The following is a 21,426-nucleotide window of genomic DNA, read 5'->3' as shown; positions in this document are numbered from 1 at the left end:
GGTTTGACAAAGAGGCCCTGCAAGCCTCTGTGGTGGAGAGTGACACAATTGATACAAGTGAGGGCCAATAATCTGCCCTCTGCCTCGGAACCAACCACCCATCCCCGTGTGCCCAGCCATCTTTTCTACTAATGTAAGTGTTAAAAAACCTAATATTATTGATATTTCTCTTAATTATTAATTGTGTGCATACCATCATAAAGTTAAGATAATATTTTTACTACAACATAGTTGTGTGTCGTCAAAAAGTGGAGTTTGGGGGTCGGCCCGGTCTCTATTTCAATTAATCCCATATGTTATGTTGTTCACTTTACGCGTTTCTCACTTTCCTCGGTACCCTGTGGATTGAATTAACCACGTAAAGTGAGGGTTGACTGTATTATTATTATTTTATTACAATATTATTGTTATTTATTATTATTATTAATTTTATTATTATATTTTATTATTATTATTATTGTAATCATTGTTATTTTATTTTGGTGTATTTTTATTAAAATTTTTATTTACTATGAATAATTATTTTTATTATAATTATTATTACTATTACATTTTCGCCCCCCAGGCCCCGATGCAGGTCAGTGATCTGTGCCTGGTTGGGCTAATAATCCCTGTTTAAAAAAAAAAGAAGCCCACAAAAAAACTTTCGGTTTTTAGTTTTTGGAATTTCGGATAAAGGGTTGTCAACCTGTACAACCATCTTCAAATGTACTGTACAGGCATACCTTTTAGAACAGTCTTACAATACTGCTTCATAAAACACAGTTTTTAAGATTTTTTTTCTATAAAATGGAAAATATGAATAAAATCTTTAAAAAAATATATATACTGTACGTATATATTTCAATTTTTTTTTATACATTTAGGTGTATACAGTATAGGATTGTTATTAGTGCTGATAACCAATGAAGCCCTCATACACAGGCCAAATATCAAACTGTCACAAACATATTTCTTTAGGAATCTTGTTATAATGTTCCTTAATAGAGCGGTTTCTTATTATAGTGATCCATTTTACAGGAGTGCATCAAGAACATATAAGAGGTATGCCTGTACAGTACAGCACAGTACCGATATATATATATATATATATATATATATATATATATATATATATATATATATATATATATATATATATATATATATATATATATATATATATATATATATGGATGCTAGTTGTTTCATACATGTGAATCACAGATGTTTTACACACGAGATTACAATTTTGGTGGTTATTTATTTTTAAATGTATTGTTACACATTCAAGATTGGGATGATATCATGTTAACCACTTGGGTACAGGATTCCCCTGAGCTGAATAAAATTGTCTTATTGTTAGCCAAGTAAAATATTAAAAGTTGCATTCCTGTAGTGAAGGGGTTAACATACCAATACAGGGGGTCCCTGAGTTACGAATGTCCGACTTATGAACGAGGTCCCATAAGGTCAGTTATTTTAAGATTCCGACATTAAGACAACTGGTACTTCGTATTAACGTACGCGAACTAGTTTGCATGGCGGAGCGGTGGGTGGGGAGTAATACCTCACCTCAGTAATGTGTATGAATGAGTGCAAACTGTTCTTTTTTGCTTGTTAACTATTTTCCTGCCCTCATCATGGCTTCCAAATGCTAATCTGATGCAAGTGATAGTATTGCATCCAAGAAAAGGAAAACAATGGAAGTGAAAGATGATGTAATTGAATGTTCTAAAAAAGGCAAAACACCCTGTCATTGGTAAATGGTTGGGCTTCATTCTGTACAATTTTGAAAGAAACACAAAATTCTTTAACATGTAATAGGATCTAGACTAATGCACTCAACTGTGATTAAATAAAGAAGTGAATTGTTAATGGAAAGAGAAAGATTGTTAGTGATATGGGTGGAAGACCCCAGGTTTCAATGTGTAACATTAAAAATTACTTTCCTGTATGGTATTGTCATTCAATTTCTTCTTTTGTCAAGTGATTCTAGTTATATAAATGGACTTGGGCTATGATATAGTGCACATTGGTTATGTGTTCTGATTTACTTTTCGACAAGAACGTCCTCAGGAACGGAACTATTTTGTAACCGGGTACCCCCTGTATACCAAAATTTTGAAACTGGCTAGATGGCAACATTGGCCTTAGGTTGACAAGTTATACCTAAGAATACATTTCTTGTATACATCTTAATTAGTATTAATGTGTAAAATGTGGGAAAATAGTGTTGATGAAAAATATGACATTTATCCCTTAAATCACATCGCAAATTATAACTGACTGTAATTGTCCCTGAAATTAAAAAGACTTACAAATTTACTTGTTTAGATTGACTATAGACTTTGATCTTTATATTTTTTTAAGTGTGTTGGACTCCTCTTTATCACTGTTAAAGCCCATCTGCATTATTATTATTATTTTATTTTTTATGAAATTATAAATTCTGGGTCTTGGTTTTGTGCTAAATCAGTAACACTCCTCTAGGATTTTAGACTGCCTACGTCCCCAAAGGACTTGGCCTCGCGTAAAGTTTTCTGATTCCTATCGAACTTCAGTGACCTGGAAGAAAAGTTTAGCTAACCTGTCCTCGTAGGTGGATGACAACACGTATAGATATCACTTGAATAATTAGATTACCCAACTGTTTATCTCGCACAGACACAAACGAACTCCAAATCAACGACATTTGCCATGATATAACATATATCGGTTAACAATAACTTCACTGTTCCCATATAAAGTATATCTATTTCTAATAAAAAAAAAAGGTAGTAGTTGCAACTTCATTATCAGATGCTGGTCAAATATTGAATGTTTCTTTATTCAAATCTTTTTATTGAACTAAACACTTGACAGTTGCAAATTAATGTCTAATATTGATCAATAATGCAAATGTACAGTGAGAAAATGAAGCATCTTCTTGGGGTTTTCATAAATACATTGCAGAATGCTTGAACCATTTGACACACGCATGTGTGGAGCCCATAAACAGTTGACAAGTCTGTGGAACCTTGGAAAGGGGTTGACAGGTACACCATTCATTGTGTTGGGTATTTAAGTTTCATTATACCTTCAGCCAAAGCCAAGCTGATAACTTCTACTTTCACTGTACATCATATCTAAGAAACTGCTCATGGCATCAGAATAAAAATACAGGTTAAACAGATATGCTACCTTCTCTGAACTTAGTTTTACCTATCAAAACATTGACAAGAACTGGGAGACCATCATCATCATGGATCTTCTGTGCCTCTCTCAACTTTTCTGGGATGCTGTCATTACGACCCAACAGAATACCTCGAGCTCCCAGACCTTCCACAGCCTTGTGATAATCACAGTACTGAAAGCAAAAGATGTGTGAATTTTTTTGGTTCACTTTTTACTGTATGCAAGATGTGTTATGGTTGGCTGAAAAAAATGAAAGGAAGAGAGATGCAACAATTATTTGAAAATGTATGCATCTTGTGATTACAGGTCTAAGAAATTAATAGTAAAGACATGAAAGTACTGGAAAATGATCATCCCAGAATCTTCTGAGTACCACTGGTGACACACTTTTGCAAGTTCATCAATATTTACACATTTATTACAGTGACCCTTCATAATCAACCTCAGTCAAATAGCTATATGCTCTTATGTTAACTAGATTCATAATTTCCAACTTATCTGTTCATAATGGCTGAACCTTGGAGTTCACTCCATTCAAACCTACTAATTCTGCATATCCATTTGGAATTTCAATTCCTGACACTTATAAAGTTGTATATCGCTTGCAAGCAATAGGTATCACTCAACTTCTAAAACTCTCTGAAATGGGAGGAATTAATGTACAGTGACCCCTCGTTTAACGAACGCCTCGGTTAACGAACTGCCTTCCATAAGGATCTTCAATTCGGTTAACGAAAAAAAAAATTCGGTTAACGAATTTCTTACGAACCGACCTCAACATGTTTTCGCTTGCACTGACCGGGCAACCAGCTTTAGTATCAGTCCGCCAATACATTAATCGGTTCTAGGGCTTAAATTCCTTACTATTTTAGTAAATATCAAGAAGTTTATACTATTCAATAATTTTAAAAGTTTAATATTAACTTTTTAGTCATTTTAACAATTATTGAACATAATTGAAGGTAAAGAAACTAGTTTCTGGCGTGCCATCCAGCCTGTTAACACACCAGACAGGCGTTAGTCTCTCTCTGTTTTCAGTGGAGGTAACATCTTGCTTGAGACTCTCTTCAACTAAACGCTTTTTTTCTGTGTTTCCAAGCAAATTATTGGTCATTTTGAAATATATTTTACATATTGACAATATATAATGCAGTGCAGTGTTGATTTAAAGAAAATAATCTTGAAATACACCAAGAGAACTAAAATTTTATGGATGAAATGGTGCCATGGGGTGACTTCTCTTCCACCCCAATGCCTTTTCTTCTTCCTTCTCCTCCACCCCCATTCTAATTCCCATCATCATCATCATCATCCAGGAGCCTTCTACATACACACCTCAAAGAAAGTGAACTTTTCTACCATTTTTGTTGAATTTAGGAAATTTTCGGTGAGCTGGAACCAATTACCCAAAAACCCATTGAAACAATGGTTTCGGTTAACGAACGACCTTCTGGAACGGATTGAGTTCGTTAACCGAGGGGTCACTGTATATTTTATCACGTTTACTGATTACCTTGGCTTTTAGTTCCATCTGTTGGTAAACAGACTAATTTTGGTGGTTCAAACTCGAAACCTTGTCGCTTTACTGTCAGTGATAGGGGACTGTACCAAAATTCATCACCGGTTTCAGAACACGAGGCACAGTGAGTGTAACACTAATTTTTTCTTTAACTGACTCCTGCAAGTCATTTGGGTGATAAGAGAATCTTTCTCAAATATCACAGTAACTTAATCTTTCCACTCTACCACTGAGAAACTTTGACAATTATGTCCTTCATTATCCATTTTACTCTTTCCCTCCTTGTTCTAAACTAGCTTACAAAATGTGTTCTATCAATTATGATAAAGTACAAATATAATGTTAGAAAGAATATACAGTAGTACTTACTGCTAAATCACATGCAACGCTAGATCCAAACATGGGGACCTGCTCACGAGCGATCTGTGTCCAACCAGCGTCATTCCCCACTAAAGCAATGACTGGAGTCTTGTGACGTGTGTATGTGTCAAATTCAGATAAGGAATAACCTAAGGACCCATCGCCATATATTATCCAAACCTGAAATGCGAGATAAAATGAAAAAGTTAATACCAGTGAGTGGAGATCTTATAAAAACCATGTAATGAGATAAAAGTTTTATACTGTACAGTATTACAAGACAGACCCAGAATTTTTTTAAGGGGAGGCGACCAAACTGATTGAGTGTCTAGAATAATCTTGCACAGAATATAATTGGTCATGTGTTGCATTAAGTGTGTGTGTGTGTGTGTGCGCGCTAATCAGGTGGTTGAAATGCTTGAAAGCACCTTCCCAAAAATTGTAACATTAGATTCTTTTACAAGACAGTGACCCCCATTTTGGATAATGTAGAACAGAAACTTGGATCTACAATTAACATTAATACATTCCTAAACTTTATCCTGAAAAATTAACATTCGCACAATAATTGTGCAGTACAATAATTAGATGAATACTCTAAACATCCAGAGGTTGTTACTGGTATTTTGTGTGTAGCTGTGTGTGTGTGTATTGTGAATAAGAGTTGAGTTTTGTTTGTGAAATTGCACGAGTTAATGATAGTTTCCAACAAAGAACTGCTTTCTAAATTTAGTAACAATAAAAAAACTGGCCTGGGATTCTGGGCGGCAAAGTTTGGCACCAAGAGCAAATCCTCCACCCACTCCTAAAGTACCAAATGCACCTGGATCCAGCCACATTAAGGGACCACGGGGTCTGCAAAATAACCAGTACGGTAATAATATTCAGAAAATAGCTTGGGTTTACATAACTATTCATGCAAACACCATTAAGAGATGTTTTTGTTTTTCTGTTCAGGTGCTTTAATTGCCAGGACAAATAAACAAAGTATTTACAGGTACTAGATCTAAGTTTCTACAACAGGTAACTTTTAATAATTCAGAGTACAGTACTGTACTAGAAGTAAACAAAATCTCCTTTACCCTGATGTATTTCCCCTGACTACACTCATAAGAGCACATATCATCCACTCTTAACAGCAAATTATCCTTATACAGTGACCCCTCGTTTAACGAACACCTCGGTTAACATAATTTCGATTAACGAACTGCCTTCCATAAGGATCTTCAATTCGGTTAACGAAAAAAAATTCGGTTAACGAAGTTCTTACGAACCGACCTCAACATGTTTTCGCTTGCACTGACCGGGCAACCAGCTTTAGTATCAGTCTGCCAATACATTAATCGGTTCTAGGGCTTAAATTCCTTACTATTTTAGTAAATATCAAGAAGTTTATACTATTCAATAATTTTAAAAGTTTAATATTCAATTTTTTAGTCATTTTAACAATTATTGAACATAATTGAAGGTAAAGTGACTAGTTTAATGCGCGGCATCCAGCCTCTTAACACAGCAAACAGGCGTCTCTCTCTGTTTTCACTGGAGGTAACATCTTGCTTGAGACTCTCTTCAACTAAACGCTTTTTTTCTGTGTTTCCAAGCAAATTATTGGTCATTTTGAAATATATTTTACATATTGACAATATATAATGCAGTGCAGTGTTGATTTAAAGAAAATAATCTTGAATTACACCAAGAGAGCTAAAATTTTATGGGTGAAATGGCCACATGACTTCTCTTCCACCCCAATGCCTTCTTTCTTCCTCTCCTCCACCCCCATTCTAAATCCCATCATCATCATCATCCAGGAGCCTTCTACATACACACCTCAAAGTAAGTGAACTTTTCTACCATTTTTGTTGAATTTAGGAAATTTTCGGTGAGCTGGAACCAATTACCCAAAAACCCATTGAATCAATGGTTTCGGTTAACGAACGACCTTCTGGAACGGATTGAGTTCGTTAACGGAGGGGTCACTGTATTATTTTAATCTTTTTTTTTTCTGTCACTGTTTCTGCTTGCTTCTGGGCATAAAGGCCCCAAAGTATTCATCTAGTTTATGCCTATTCCTTTAAATTATCTATCTACAATGCTGGTCCTTCTAGTTCTTAATAAATTTTTAAGCTTGGTCTCTCTCTATCCCATTAATGTTTCTTCTATAACATATTGATTTCTATGTAGAATTATGAGCACTTCATTTATGTGAATTTCATATAAATGGAGCAATCGAGTCTATCATTTTACCTGTACAGTACCGGTATAAATTTTTTGAGCCCTCCTCCTCTTTTCAAGTCTTTCTCTATAATGTAAAGGTTAAAATTAGGAGCAAACACACACACTCCCTTCACTCACTGTCATCCATACTAGTGTAAAAATGATATATAACAAGACCTCCCAAATTTTCATCAGACATATCACTGCTGATTCAAACATGAACTCCAGTATCACACAACAGTGGCTCCTTTTCTTTTGTATTTTGTGGATTAGTTGGCTTTTGTTCCCCAAACAAACACTGCCATGGAATATATCATCTGACCTAGGAGTATCACTACTACAAATTCATTACATTAACACACTTGCGCACCATGACTCGATATCCTAGTAAATTTTTTGTCTCGTCCAACTGGCACCGACGCCATTCTCATGTCACTAGCAAGAAAACAGAATCGCCAAAAATCGAGTAATTATGATTGATGCGTGAGATTTTAGCAAATCACCTCCTTGAACCATTCACTCTCATGGTAATCCAACATCAATTAGATATATGGTAAACCCCTTAAAGCATAAGGCTTGAGCACTTCAGTAGTCTCCCACCAGTCATGATAAGATGTGCTGCATATATTCCCTTCAATTTCCTCCTGTTGTCCTTCACACACACACACACACTCCTGCCCTCCATTGCAAAATAATACTTGTCTGTAAAATTGTTTGTAAAGTATTTATTAGTTTAAAAAAAAAAATTCTCAATATTTCATTGATTCAAACTTGTAACCTTTGTTTGTGTGAACTGCTGGGGATGGATTTTTTATTCTAAAAATGTTTACAGCCAAACCATACATGCTAGCGAAATTTTAAACCCACCATAACATATTGTATATACCTAGACACTTATACTAACCAAAGGAATAAAAAAAGTAATAGCTAAAATGAAGGTGAAAATTTTTGGAGAAATTCCCAATACTGTTTTCAGTTTTTTAAATTCATCAACCTTACTCTTACTCGTATCAAATTTCTGATTTCACCAGAATAAAACTTCAAATTTTTTTTTAGTCTTATTTGAAAGAGCAACTAATTTTATGGAGAATGTAGTTGGTCTCGTAGAAAAAATTTAAATACTGTAAACCAGAAACCGGTTACTGAAAAATTGATCTGAAGGAAACATACGTACAGTACAGTGTGACTTTTTCGTGCCAGGTTTACAACTAGCCCCATGCATGGGAGGGGATGATGATACAAGTAAGGCTGTGTGTGCAAGTGTTAAATTACTGTACCGTATTCTCAATTTTGACCTCGTTTTCAAACTCCATACTATTCTACAATTACTGTATACATTTTCCTAATTCTGTAGTCCTTGTTTCTTTTTTCTTTTGAAATCTGATTCACAGGTACAGGAAACAACCAATCCTTAGACTTATCGCCTTTTATTGCGCTCCTAATCAACCAACCCAAAACCATAAACTTACCCCAATATCACTGACCTCCAACACTCACTCACTCTCTCCCTTGAATATACATTACACCTACACTCATAACCCCTACATATACTGTAATATATATGACCTACAACCCCTAACACACACACCAAACTCCTCAAACACCCATAAAAAAAAAAGCAAACAAACAAGTAAGCGTGACTACACCCCCAAAAAACAACAAATTGAACAAACAAGTAAAATACAGTATATATCTTAACTACTGACCTTAATATGTAGGCAGCAGTTGCAACAAAATCACCTCCATCAGCCACCAGTATAGCATCAGGTGGCAACAGTTCCTCCAGTTCATTAAATACTTTCATGGGGTTCAAGTGCATCTCTGGTATCTCTTCTGCCATCTGAACATTGTAAAAAAAAAATAATAATAATGAAAATGTAATAAAAACAGAAATTTCATTAATTGTACTTAGTTTCACAAATAGCAAGCCCATTTATATGTACAGTTCAGTAGTTTAAACCAATGAACAATTTAGAAATGCCATCAAGTGATACGATTTTCATCCAAAAGAATACCCCTGGAGATACCCTATATTCTGTGGTAAGAAGATAGTTCCAAAAGGATCAGAAAAATGCTGCATCATTGCTATAGTACTTGCCCAATCAGATCTGTGTTTTAAAAGTATTTTAGCTGGACATTCACTGGGCTGAATTCCTGGTTAGTTCACTCCACTCAAACCCAAACCATGAATTTGAGTCTGACGTTCAAGCCTTTCATCTTTTCCATTAACAAGAGAATCTGCCATAGAAGGAGTTTTGGATTTCAAGTGACTTGACTTCCCATCCACAAAATCAGATTTCAGAGTTTAATCTTTTGTTTTATTTAAAAAGAGTTAATTCACCACTTGACTTGTGATATCCAAAACAACTAGAAAAGGCATGCAGAGTGAGTGATGTTAAAATACAGTAATCATATTATCCCTATGTGTCTTATGGCACGCAATGTGGTGCTGTTTGGCTTGGGACGCGAGCACATCCAGCTCTCTCTCCCTCTGTCTTATTTTCACCCCTTGAACATCTCACAGAACTTTGGTCATCTGCTAACACATTTTACTTGTATTTTATCTGATTTCTACCCTTAACCATGGCCTCTAGGTGTAGTGTTGGTCACTTGGTGCCTGTGAATTCAGTGTAAAAAAACAAAAGAAATTGATGACTATGAGCCCAAAAGTAGAGTTATTAGACTGTCTACCGAGAGGTAACAGAGAATTATCAGTGGGGCACTATTACAGGGTTAACAAGTCACCTGCGATATATATACAGGTACCCCTGATTTACGATCATTCATTTTATGATATGCCGCCTTGACGTTAATTAGGTTTTAACACCCTCTTGTGATTTACATTAGGCAAAATCCACGTTAACGACAGTTATCACGAGGCTAAACTCGCTGATGCAGAATGTAAACACTGGGGAACCACAGCTTTCCTTTTACTTGTAAAACTCAAGATGGCCAGTATGTACTGAAACTGCTTTTCCATCCTCCATACATTTCACCTACCCACACATCGCCTCACGCCCACCATGCGAATTACAATTCAGTGATTTGTCTCAATAATTGGAAATCTCTCAAACCCAGAAATACACTGCACCAATTGTACAGGATAACAAAAAAAATAAATAAAAAATAAAAATTCGAACCGCGGAAACCCATTGTTGGCAAGTAATTCGCATTGAAAGAATATCATTAAAATATTCCAAGCTTCAATAAGACCACTTATTACTCCACCCACCTGCACTAATCCCTTCCCCTCACCTGCTTTTCCCAGATCACTCATCTCCCACACACAATATACTCCTACCCTCTTATTTTTATCTTTATTTTACTATACTGTAAACAGTTAAGGCAAATTTTGTAATTGCTTACATATAACACTTTACAGTACATAACAATCATCTCGGTGAAAAAGTTGTTGACAACCAGACTTGTATCTGATTTTCAACCTAGAGAGTTCGGTTTCATATTTTTTATTGTTGATGCAATAGTGTTTTAATAACTTTGTTATGTAGTTAAAGACCTTAGCTGTTGCAGTGCAGTAATAACATTATAACACTTGATTTTCTTAAACAGTCCAGACAAGTATTGTTGTCTTACCCCCCCACCCAATTGATTCATGTTTTTTGGACTGACATCTGCCCCAATTAGTCTGATTTATTGAGGTTCTACTGCAAAGAAAAATTACAGCAAGTCAATATAGTATGCAGGAGCCTGGCTACTCCCATACCTATCAAGGAAATGATACTTAATAGATGATCATATGAAGAATCTTATATCAAGGAACAGATTTAATGTACCATACAAGCAGATTTAATTGTAGTAGAGCCTTCATTTAGCATTTAGGTTCTTTGTGCTCTTTTAGATGGAAATTTATTCAATACCTTTTTGTTGATAACTTCTTTTCCCTCATCTCTTTCTCTAAGAGAAGAAATCCACTCAACATCACACTGGTGGCCAGTGAGGCCAGCAGCCAGGTCTCGCATGAAGGTTCCAACATCCCCGAGGACAGCAACAGTTGGTTTCCAAAACATGTCAGCATTCTGAAACATAAAAAGTAATGTTCCCTAAAGACATCACTGAATATAACTACTGCACTCAGAGACAAGTTCATCGAAAAAGCCATGTTGTGTCACTGATGTTCTATCAGTATTCTCAAAACGGATCACACGGTGTCCTTTCCTCCACTGTACTTTGAGCAGTGATGAATGTGTTCATATCATGTGTAATTTGTGACCTCAAACACCACTTCCATGGAAATATTTAGAAAATGCTCTTGTATTTTTCATAAGAGAAGTTGTGAAATACTCTACAAAGAAATAAAAATCATATGTACAAATCCAGTGGAAGAAAAAAATGCTGCAGACTCAATTATACACAGGTTGGATATAGACCACACACACACAGTACCAGGTACAGTATTAAATTTTTGAGGACAAATTACATGAAATACAGTAGTGATGATAAATTATTCTCGTAAAATTACTTGTATCCTCCAGGCCATGTTATTTATTATTGTATTCTGCATAATACACAAGAAGCCCTAAATTATGTTTATCCATGGATGAAGGTTGGCAGCTAAGTCAATAATGAAAAGGTGAAGTGATGTGTTCTGCAGCATTGCACAAGTTAGGATTACAATCTTGCCCTTGCTACTATCCATGTTGGCAAGAATCTCCAATAAACACTTATTTGGAAGAGACTATGATGTTCTACCAGCTTCTGGGAGTCTATATAATGGTTGCCCCTCGTGTAATGAGGATCACCAACCCAAGGACCACCTAGGCATGAATTTGTTTAAGGTGTAGAATCTGTCGCCAACACAACAATCACACCCTAAGTTAACGAGTTGCAGGACCCAATGTCAAGGAATAGTCAGAGAAGACCGGACGACTCGCCAACTGCACTGGCTAACCATTACCCCGGAACACAATCCACAAATCGATTAACACCCAAGTTTCCAAATACTGCTGGGTAGACAGAGGCAAATGGCATAAAGAAACTTGCCCATAGTTTCACCCTGCCCGAGGATCAAACCCAGGTCCGTTCACCACTGGGAGTCTACCAACAAGTGGAAAACTCGGATGTACTCATAAGAGTCAAATGCTCAATCTTTGGCAGATATTTTCTCAAAAAAATAAATTCATACAGATGCCATGGTGACGTATGAAATACTGTACACTAACCAAACATATTATACCTAACAGCATCCTCTTAAGTTGTGGGAACACGAATGAGGCAATACCGGTATGTGTAAGGACAATTCTGTAAGTGAAGTAGCATAGGGAAGCTCAGGTCACTATCATTTAATGACCCAGGACAAGTGCAGTAAACAGGGATTAACTGAGATTACTGTATGATGTGCTCTCAAGAACAGCAATGTAATAAGTGGATTTAAAACTTAGTTGTTTTATTCATGGTGAATTCTTAAATTATTATTTAAAAATTATTCTACAACTCTACTGTATGTTTCTTAAAATGCACTTGTTGCACACTAATGCATACTGCTTGGTGGAGATATACAATGAAATGCGCCCTCTACTTCATTGTTGATTGACTGAGTTAAGGTGCTTAATTTGTAACACTTAATGTAATAGTTCATTATTAATTTCATTCTATTTCTTAGGTATTAAACAGGAGTATGCTGCAAATAGTCCACTTTGGGATAAAATAGTTGAAAAAATTGCAGTTCCTGCTGGGAGAGGCAAAACTGTAAACTGTACAGGCATACCCCGATCAACGCATGTAGGGGTTGGAGAAAGTCGTTGGTTAGTGAATCAACGGTTATCGAAGCAATTAATCCCATAAGAATATAACAAATTCCCATGTACCCTTGATATATCTTTATCATGCACACTGTCAAGCAATAACATAAAGCAGACATAAGAAGCAATGTAAAGCATAAATTGAGACTTATTTACTGGTACCTGTGTTAAGGATGGTAGAGACAATCTAAGGTGGCAAGTTCAAGTCTTTACCAATCTTTGCTGGTCCATCACCACTCTTATTATGCCTTATCACATCACATCAAGCTGCCCAGCACAAGAGGATCTATCACAGGCACGTTTAGGAATGATTGCATAACACGGAGTCGGAAATAACCAAAAAAACACCAAGTCAGAGACGCAAGGTAAGTGTAAACAAGAGCGAAGAGGAGGGAGGCAGTGTGCAGAACCCTCTCATGGCAAAAATTTGCACCACGCCACCGCCCGCCAAATTCTAAACAGCTCTGCCGTTCCTCTCCTGATCATCTATCACCTGGGTATCAACGAAACTTGAGGGGTATTTACCGTATATGTAATTGTCGATTACTAGGGAGTCGGTTTTCGGGGTATACCTGTAATTTATATTTGAAGTTAAAGGAATTATGATGGTGATTATCAAAATTCTATTGGAGTTCCATCCACCTAATGCCTGGCACACTGCCAAAGTTAATGAAAATTTTGTAAGGTACAGTCATGGTGAATTAATAAACTGTAAGTTGTTTCTAACATTTAAATACTTTACAATGTCAGAATACCATCAGATAAGTAAACTGAGTAACTTCAGTACAGTACTAAACTTAAGCAGTAATTAAAACAACAAACATGAAATTATGATTTAATTAAAAGAAAATGAAGAGTCACCCATGAGAAAAAACAAGACAATAGACAGACAGAAAGTAACACTAAGTAATCTGTCTTGAGTAATTAGTCAAGGATAAACTATTAAATGTTAAATTTAAAGTACCTTGTATAGCTGCTCCTTGTTCCTATTGACAGCAATAATCTTAGCCTTTCGCCCCATTCCTCGACCATAAGAGAGTCTGAAGTCACAAACGGCTCCGGCCAGGATGATAAGGTCCGCTTCCTTTAAGGCATCACGACGGCGTTGACGCATCTGAATAGTACTTTTTGGTCCTGTGGATGTGATCATTGTAAAAACTGCACCTACGGGTGTTTACTATAAAATGGGCTGTGTACAATATCTCAGAGTACTAAACTGTTTTCAATAATGATAGGTAAATTAAGTTTGGTATGGTGGCAAGTAAACTGGTAAGAAGTTGAATTTATCACCAGAAGTTGCATTTGGGTTTTTTCATGCATATGGTGGCTAAGTGTGTGGAACTCAAAACTCAAAGTTCTTATGGAGAGACAGATTTAAGCCGGAGTTGATGTGGCCTTGGCTCAAATCATCAAGTCAATGTTCAAGTTTTTCATGTACAAGATTTACAATGCTGTAGCAATGACATATCATACAGATGGACTCACAAATAAAAAGTAAACATTAAATGCCCTCCTGCTAATAATGGCAAAAACATAAAATTAATTACTATAGTGAACTTCCCATACTAATACTTAGACAAGTTATGATATGTTTAGAAACTTCAGCAGTTTCCTATGTTCTTATACATTATCTTACAGTGAAATAGTTATCATTCATCAAACACAACCTGGAAGATCATCTCATTTATACTCACCAAGCAGTCCACGAGACATGCCCCCAAGGAAACAAGGGATGCCCAGGGTCTCCAGTGACCGACGCAGATCCTCCACTGGAGTTGGCGGAAGGGTTGCTTGACTACCAACAAGAATCACAGGTTTTTTTGACCTGGACACCAGCTCCACACACTGGTTCACTGTGAAGAGTAAAATGAGTTACATAAGGTTAAAATTCAAAATATAAAAAGAAAACAAATGACAAAATCAAATCAGATTTAGGGAACTTGAAAACAGGGGAAGGGATAGATTATGAAATTGAAAACAAAAATAGATTTTCTGTATTGCTGGAGGACAACAATTTAATAATTACAAAGAAGTAATGCAAGAGAGCGGAGGAAAAACCTTAGGAAGAATGAGGCTTAAAGTGAGTGGATGACAATTGAAATTTTAAAGAAAATTAATAGACAAAGAAATATGAGTAAACGAAGTAAGGCTTACAAAAAATTAAAGAAAATATAAAGGAATGTAGACAGGCCAAGGAAGTTGATATAAAAGGGAAATGTAAGGAGTTAGATGATGACAAGACAAGCCTCATCGTCTACATCAGGTGGAATAAGTATTAGAAAGACCGTTTTGGAAGATTGGTAAAAACAGCTCATAAAGGTTTAGTGTGAAGGACTGCGGTCGCTAACCCTTTGATATGAGGACGGTAATCTGAGTGATTGATGATATGTCCACTGATTCAAGAGATGTTCAGAATTTAATTAAAATTATAAAAGAGTTAATAAATGACTGCAGTATACACACCAATATCAACGGAGGCAAAAGGAATGCTGATTTTGAGGGGCTTGGTGTCCTGAGGTTCCCATGCTCCAGCAAACAGATTGTTAAGGTAATTGTCAAGGTACCTACAAGGAAAAACTCTCATTATTATCCAAAAATTATGTGTAATATTCTTCAATGATATTCAGAGAAATTCTGATATGTAGCAACAATTACTTGTCAAAATGTTGTAAAAAAAAAAACATTACCAAGTTAACAATACATTATAGTGTATTCTTGACTCATGAATGACAAGGGAAATTTCCTATTTAAGGCTTCTTATATCTGAACAAATTTCTCTGGCCACAGCCAAACTATTGTCACAAACTGTTGTCTTCAATACATTTTACATAATGCAGGAGAGATTCCATGGTGAAAGTGGGTCCCATAGGCATGATTACCCATTAGGAACAGTGTGGATACAGCACACTGTATACTGTACTAAGCCTTCAGTACACAAAGAGGCAGCATGGCCAGTACTGTACTCAACCGCATTTACTATGTGAAGTTGTAAACATATGTACCAATCTACAGCTGGGTGAACTGGGAGTGCCCGGGGATTAAACCACCAACCCACGAAATAGGAAGCACATGCTGTATCCACTCAACCACCACATGCCATACAGCATGGTAATCCCTTGATAAACAGTGGCCATATAGACACCAATCCAACTGAGTATCAGACTCCAATTCTCACCCCAAATTTGACACACAAAAATTGACCTGACAAGCCATTAGTTAAACCAAATATAACAAGAGGAAATGAGGGATCTTATAAGTGAGTCATAGGGTAGACCATATGAAAACAAAAGGTTCTAATAGTCAACAATCACAAAAATGCATTCTTGAAGAGGCATGGCAGAAATATTGTGAAGATATCTACTGAGGGGTTTGGAGGGACACAGCATGAGTGTGTGGGTGGTGGAGATGTATGATAGTTGTATGGAAATGTAAAAATTTTTAATCAATTTTATCCTGTGTTTTCTTAACACTTAGGAAATCTTCTATCCCTGATGCACTGATACCATTTATTTAAACCCTTTAGCAACAATGACTTTTATAACTTACCAGTTAATGATTTTTTGTGTGAAAGACTTGCTATCTGATTTCATGCCCATCTCTTTCGACACCATAGCATATGGATACAGAACGTCAATTGGGAACTCAATGAAGACTGGACCTGAATATAAATTTTACTTGTGTTCAAATACATTATTTAATGCATCTGTAGTTACAAAATGAAATACAAGTACAGTACAGTATATATGAGAATACTGTAAATCAATGGAGATAAAATTGTGCAGTATAAGGCCCTATGAAAATCATCCATTCATATACAGTACTGTACAGGCACTATATATTTGCTGAGACGTATGTACTGTTAATATATGGATATAAAAAATAACTCCCTACCCACTCCTTGACTCCAAGCTAGAGAAGGAACCTGAATTGGATTTGGGCAAAATTGAATAAGTTAAGGGAACTGCTGGCCTGTCACTACCATGGTGAAGTACAGTACTGCTGGCCTGGTACTACCACAGTGAACTACAGTACTACAGACCTGGCATTACCATGGTGAAGTACAGTACTGCTGATTCCTTCAGATTCAACGATGACTAACAGGCACAGGCTACAGTAATTCCCATCTTGGTAATGCCCCACTGGTTCAAACATTCCTATTAATTCTAAAGAAACTCTAAAATTTAGCTTCTTTATCACCAGCGACCCAACACAGCTTATAAATGACCCCACCCATAATCTCAATTGTCCTGGAGATAGTAAAGTGCACCTAATCTCTATTTAAGAATTTACCGTACCCTTATATCAACTATTTCCAAGATTTTTTTTTACTGTTTATATAGACAATCTGTTGCTTATTGTGTACTTTCAAATGATCCTAATTCAAATCCTGTGTTATGTGGCATTCAACAGAGTAATTCAGCTACATTATGAACATGGCTGAGGAACAAATCCATCAATGAAAGGCAACACCATCATCATAAAAACTGTCTAATGGCCATTTTCCATATACAATTTGTGCTTATCTAATACTGTAATTTGAATAAAGGTACAGTACTGTGTTTTATTAGCTAACCTGGTGTGCCAGACTGTGCTGCTTGCAAGGCCTCACGGACAACTGCTACTATATCTCGTACACTTGTGACTGTAGCACAGTACTTGCATAGGGGCTTGAAGAGAGACATCTGGTCTATGTCTTGAAGAGCTCCACGGCCTTTCAAAATTGTGGCTGCTGCCCCACCTATAGAAAAACATGAAATAAACATGTAATAAGAGTGACTTGCAATTACAGAAGTAAAATAGATATCACAATTTATATCCAGTAAATTATAGGAAACAAAAGGATCATCAGATATAGAATTAAACATTTTATACTAACCTATAAGCAACACAGGACTTTCTGCCATCTGAGCATTTTTAACAGCTGTAATAGTATTAGTAAGCCCAGGCCCGGCTGTCACTGCTGCTACTCCCACTGTCCCCGACATGCGAGCCACAGCATCAGCAGCAAACACCGTTGATGCCTGTAATATGTCCAATAAATATAGTAGACAAATACAGGAAGTAAATATTTATAAGCTGATAAAGAAAGAATACCAGTAAGGCAAATAGAAGCTAAAGGGACAAGCTCAAATTAACTTTCAGCAAACATTTCAATCCCTTACTGCTGCTCTCTATATGATATAAAGATAAATACAGTACAGTAAAAGAGAGGTGTACTGTAACAGCTTTACCTCGTGTCGTGTGTCAACTATGCGAATTCCAAGTTTTTCCGCAGCAACAAGAATGGGTGAAATGTGTCCCCCTGGTAGTGTGAAGATGTGCTGTATACCATGAGAATGTAGAACCTCTGCCACCAGTTCACCTCCATGATGCTTGCTCTTCTTATTTACCTGAAATTGATAAAGTAATTTCTTAGATATTTAAGAAATACTGTACTGTACTAAGTATAATTACTAATGCAGTACTGTATTGGAGTTCAACAGAATAAAACCTGACTAATATGCCATAAAATGAATGAGTAGACATTTCCTTTGTGATTTGTTGAATGTACTAAATAGTAAACAAATACCCAGAAAGTGTCAAATGTTTAAACTACAGGGAGTTCCCCTTTGATGGAACCTCCCCTTCACAAAATTCTCCAGTAAGATGGAACATTATATTGAATCTCGGAATTTTTTTGTGCTAAAATTCTCTCTTTTCTGGTTACTGGAAAAGGTTTCTGAGTTGACCCATTTATTCCTTCCTTATATTTACTGGAATTCACTCACCCATCATTTTAACTGTATTTCAAGAAGTGGCACGAGCAGGTACAGTACAGTACTACAGGAAACACGTACAGTTGCCTGCACTCTACTTGGTACAGTGGCTGGCGCATTTTGGGAGATGGGGAAACTCTGTGTTTGTTGACATTGTATTAAAACTCCAAGAATGGCCCTAAGGTACCCCACAATAATAGCCAGACTTAGGATGCTAGATAAACTTTCCACGGTACTGCCACATCTCACAAAATGCACCAGCCACTGTACAGGTACCAGGTAAAAGTGTTGGTGACTGTACCTGTACTAATATATCGGTCTGAACTACTGTATACAAAAGGCTTAAGCATGTCAGGTAAATAGGTTCTGATTCTTCAAGTCCACTGTGCTTACATTAATGGACCTCTGGCTTTGTGGTGTTTCAGACACAGTATACTGTAGTGTGTTTTTAATGAAAGACTGATGAAGTTTTAATAAAAATGTGTATACAAATATTTTAGGGTGGGTGGGAGATGTCGTGGGAGGGTGAAAGATGTTGTGGGACGGTGGGAGATGTTGTGGGAGGGTGGGAGATGTTGTGAGAGGGTGAAAGATGTTGTGGGAGGGTGGGAGATGTTGTGAGAGGGCGGGAGATGCTGTGGGAGGGCAGGAGATGCTGTGGGAGGGTGGGAGATGTTGTGGGAGGTGGGAGATGTTGTGAGAGGGTGAAAGATGTTGTGGGACGGTGGGAGATGTTGTGGGAGGGTGGGAGATGTTGTGGGAGGGCGGGAGATGCTGTGGGAGGGCGGGAGATGCTGTGGGAGGGTGGGAGATGCTGTGGGAGGGCGGAGATGTTGTGGCAGGGCGGAGATGTTGTGGGAGGGCGGGCAGGGAATGTTGTGGGAGGGCAGGAGAAGTTGTGGGAGGGCGGGGGATGTTGTGGGAGGGCGGGGGATGTTGTGGGAGGGCAGGGGATGTTGTGGGAGGGCAGGAGATGTTGTGGGAGGGCGGGAGATGCCGTGGTAGTGTAAGAGAAGTAGCCAGAAAACTTTATGTGGAGGAAGATGTTTTTGTTAGATGGTCACAGAAATATGCACTTGAAAGGCAGCTATATAAACCTGTCCCAACAGAGACAAAAATAAAACTTAACTGTGTTTCTCCATTGTGCATTAAAAAACAATGGGAGAACCATTTGTACGTAAGTATTAATTGATAAAGGCATATAGTACAGTACTGGACACAAAAAAATTAAACAGTACCAAGATCTAGAAAACTGTAATAAACAATAGTAAGCAGTAAAATGAGGTTGCATCTAATTTTTTATGGCATAGGTAATACCACTCAACATGGAGCCCCTCCATAGCTGCTACAAATCTTCGGAAATTATACAAATGCACTGATGGCTATCACCCTTAAAAGACTTGAGCTGCACTACAGTAAACCTCCATTTAACGGATTATATGGAGAGTGAAGTCCGTTATATGGCGGGCTTCACTGTACATTTGCTATCATTCCTGAACTGTGCGTAAGAATCTAGGTTTAACATAAAACTAACCTTGTGTCGCCATATGTATGGAAGGTGGAACTTCGATAAGATGGTACCAATACCCAAACCAATGAGCAACGTAGAACCAAACAGAGTGAGTAATATCATTAGCTGGTCGTCCATCTTGGTCTGAGAAGCTCACCTCTGAAGGGCTTCACTTATTCTGCGAAAGCCAAAATTTGATAAAATACACAATATTTAAACATTTTCATTAAATACTAATAAATATTTTAATTCAACACTTAGAATGAATAATGGCAAAGGTTAAATACACCTCTGACCTTATTTTTTGTGTTTTGTTAGGATCTTTACCAGATATCTGTTGTCATGCATAGAATGTAAATCTGGTGAGGAGAGAAATGAAAAAGCTACGTTGAAAATAACGTTTTAGGCTACCGTGAGACCTGACCAATGGGAACAATAGAACAGTGGTTAAGTAAGGATTTGGTTAGTTCTATGCAGTCTTTTAACCAACTGCAGACATGATACAGAAGTTTAACACTTATAACTAATGTACTGTATGCTAAACCTTTTCTGCTCACAACCTTACAAAATTAGTTCAGCTCACACTCCTCTCACACAATATCCCTGGTGCATTTTGGATTTTCAGATTATAATAATTTGCAAGAAAAATGTGTAAATAATCCTTGGTAATAACATTTGATTCCTCTCATAATATAAATACAGTACTGTAAATGTAAAAAGTACAATTCTGAATTACCAAGGAAACATGCAATTTGTTAGTTCTTGTCATCTCAGAGGAAGTTTCCTTTCCCAAAGTTTTTCACTAGTTTCTAGGTAAATGTTAAAGAGGGTTGCCACAGCCCCCCTAAGATTCTCCGGATGACCGAAACTAAAAATAATAGTTTACCGTCCGACCCGGTTCAATATCCACCTCCAGAATATAAAAGCAAAACCTAAACACAATACTGGGTACTGACATTTAACAAATACTGTACAGAAATACAATACCTTTAAATTCACGCTGAGTGTTCACCAACCAGTTTGATATCAGAATGCCGATGAAGTTAAAGGCAAGGGCCGGTGCCTACACTCAAGGAAGATCTATTCTTACAGTGTTAGATAAGGTATTAATCACTGATACAACAGTGGTCTACACCGCACCAAGGTCCAAAG

General features: G+C 36.9%; 1 protein-coding gene across 2 annotated transcripts; it reads right to left on the bottom strand.

Annotated features, from left to right (window-relative positions):
- Window positions 1–813: 813 nt before the first annotated feature.
- Window positions 814–21,401, bottom strand: LOC121874182 (2-hydroxyacyl-CoA lyase 2-like). Of its 2 annotated transcripts, none has more exons than XM_042378173.1 (14): window positions 21,262–21,401; window positions 20,299–20,452; window positions 18,240–18,398; window positions 17,885–18,029; window positions 17,582–17,746; window positions 16,555–16,666; window positions 15,472–15,572; window positions 14,703–14,861; window positions 13,973–14,142; window positions 11,128–11,286; window positions 8,956–9,089; window positions 5,788–5,890; window positions 5,045–5,215; window positions 814–3,328 (listed from the first exon to the last, which is right to left on the bottom strand). In XM_042378173.1, the coding sequence occupies exons 2-14, from the start codon at window positions 20,410–20,412 to the stop codon at window positions 3,146–3,148; spliced, it is 1,875 nt and encodes a 624-aa protein (XP_042234107.1). In that variant the 5' UTR covers window positions 20,413–20,452; window positions 21,262–21,401; the 3' UTR covers window positions 814–3,145. The 2 variants fall into 2 exon arrangements, with proteins under 2 accessions (XP_042234107.1, XP_042234108.1); XM_042378174.1 differs by having other exon boundaries at window positions 20,299–20,456; window positions 21,263–21,357.
- Between the last annotated feature and the right edge of the window lie 25 nt (window positions 21,402–21,426).

The sequence above is a fragment of the Homarus americanus genome, unplaced genomic scaffold, assembly GCF_018991925.1.
Source record: "Homarus americanus isolate GMGI-L3 unplaced genomic scaffold, GMGI_Hamer_2.0 scaffold49667, whole genome shotgun sequence".
NCBI lineage: Eukaryota > Metazoa > Arthropoda > Malacostraca > Decapoda > Nephropidae > Homarus > Homarus americanus.
Note: the sequence above shows the minus strand (reverse complement) of the source record. Positions and strands in the feature narration are given on the sequence as shown.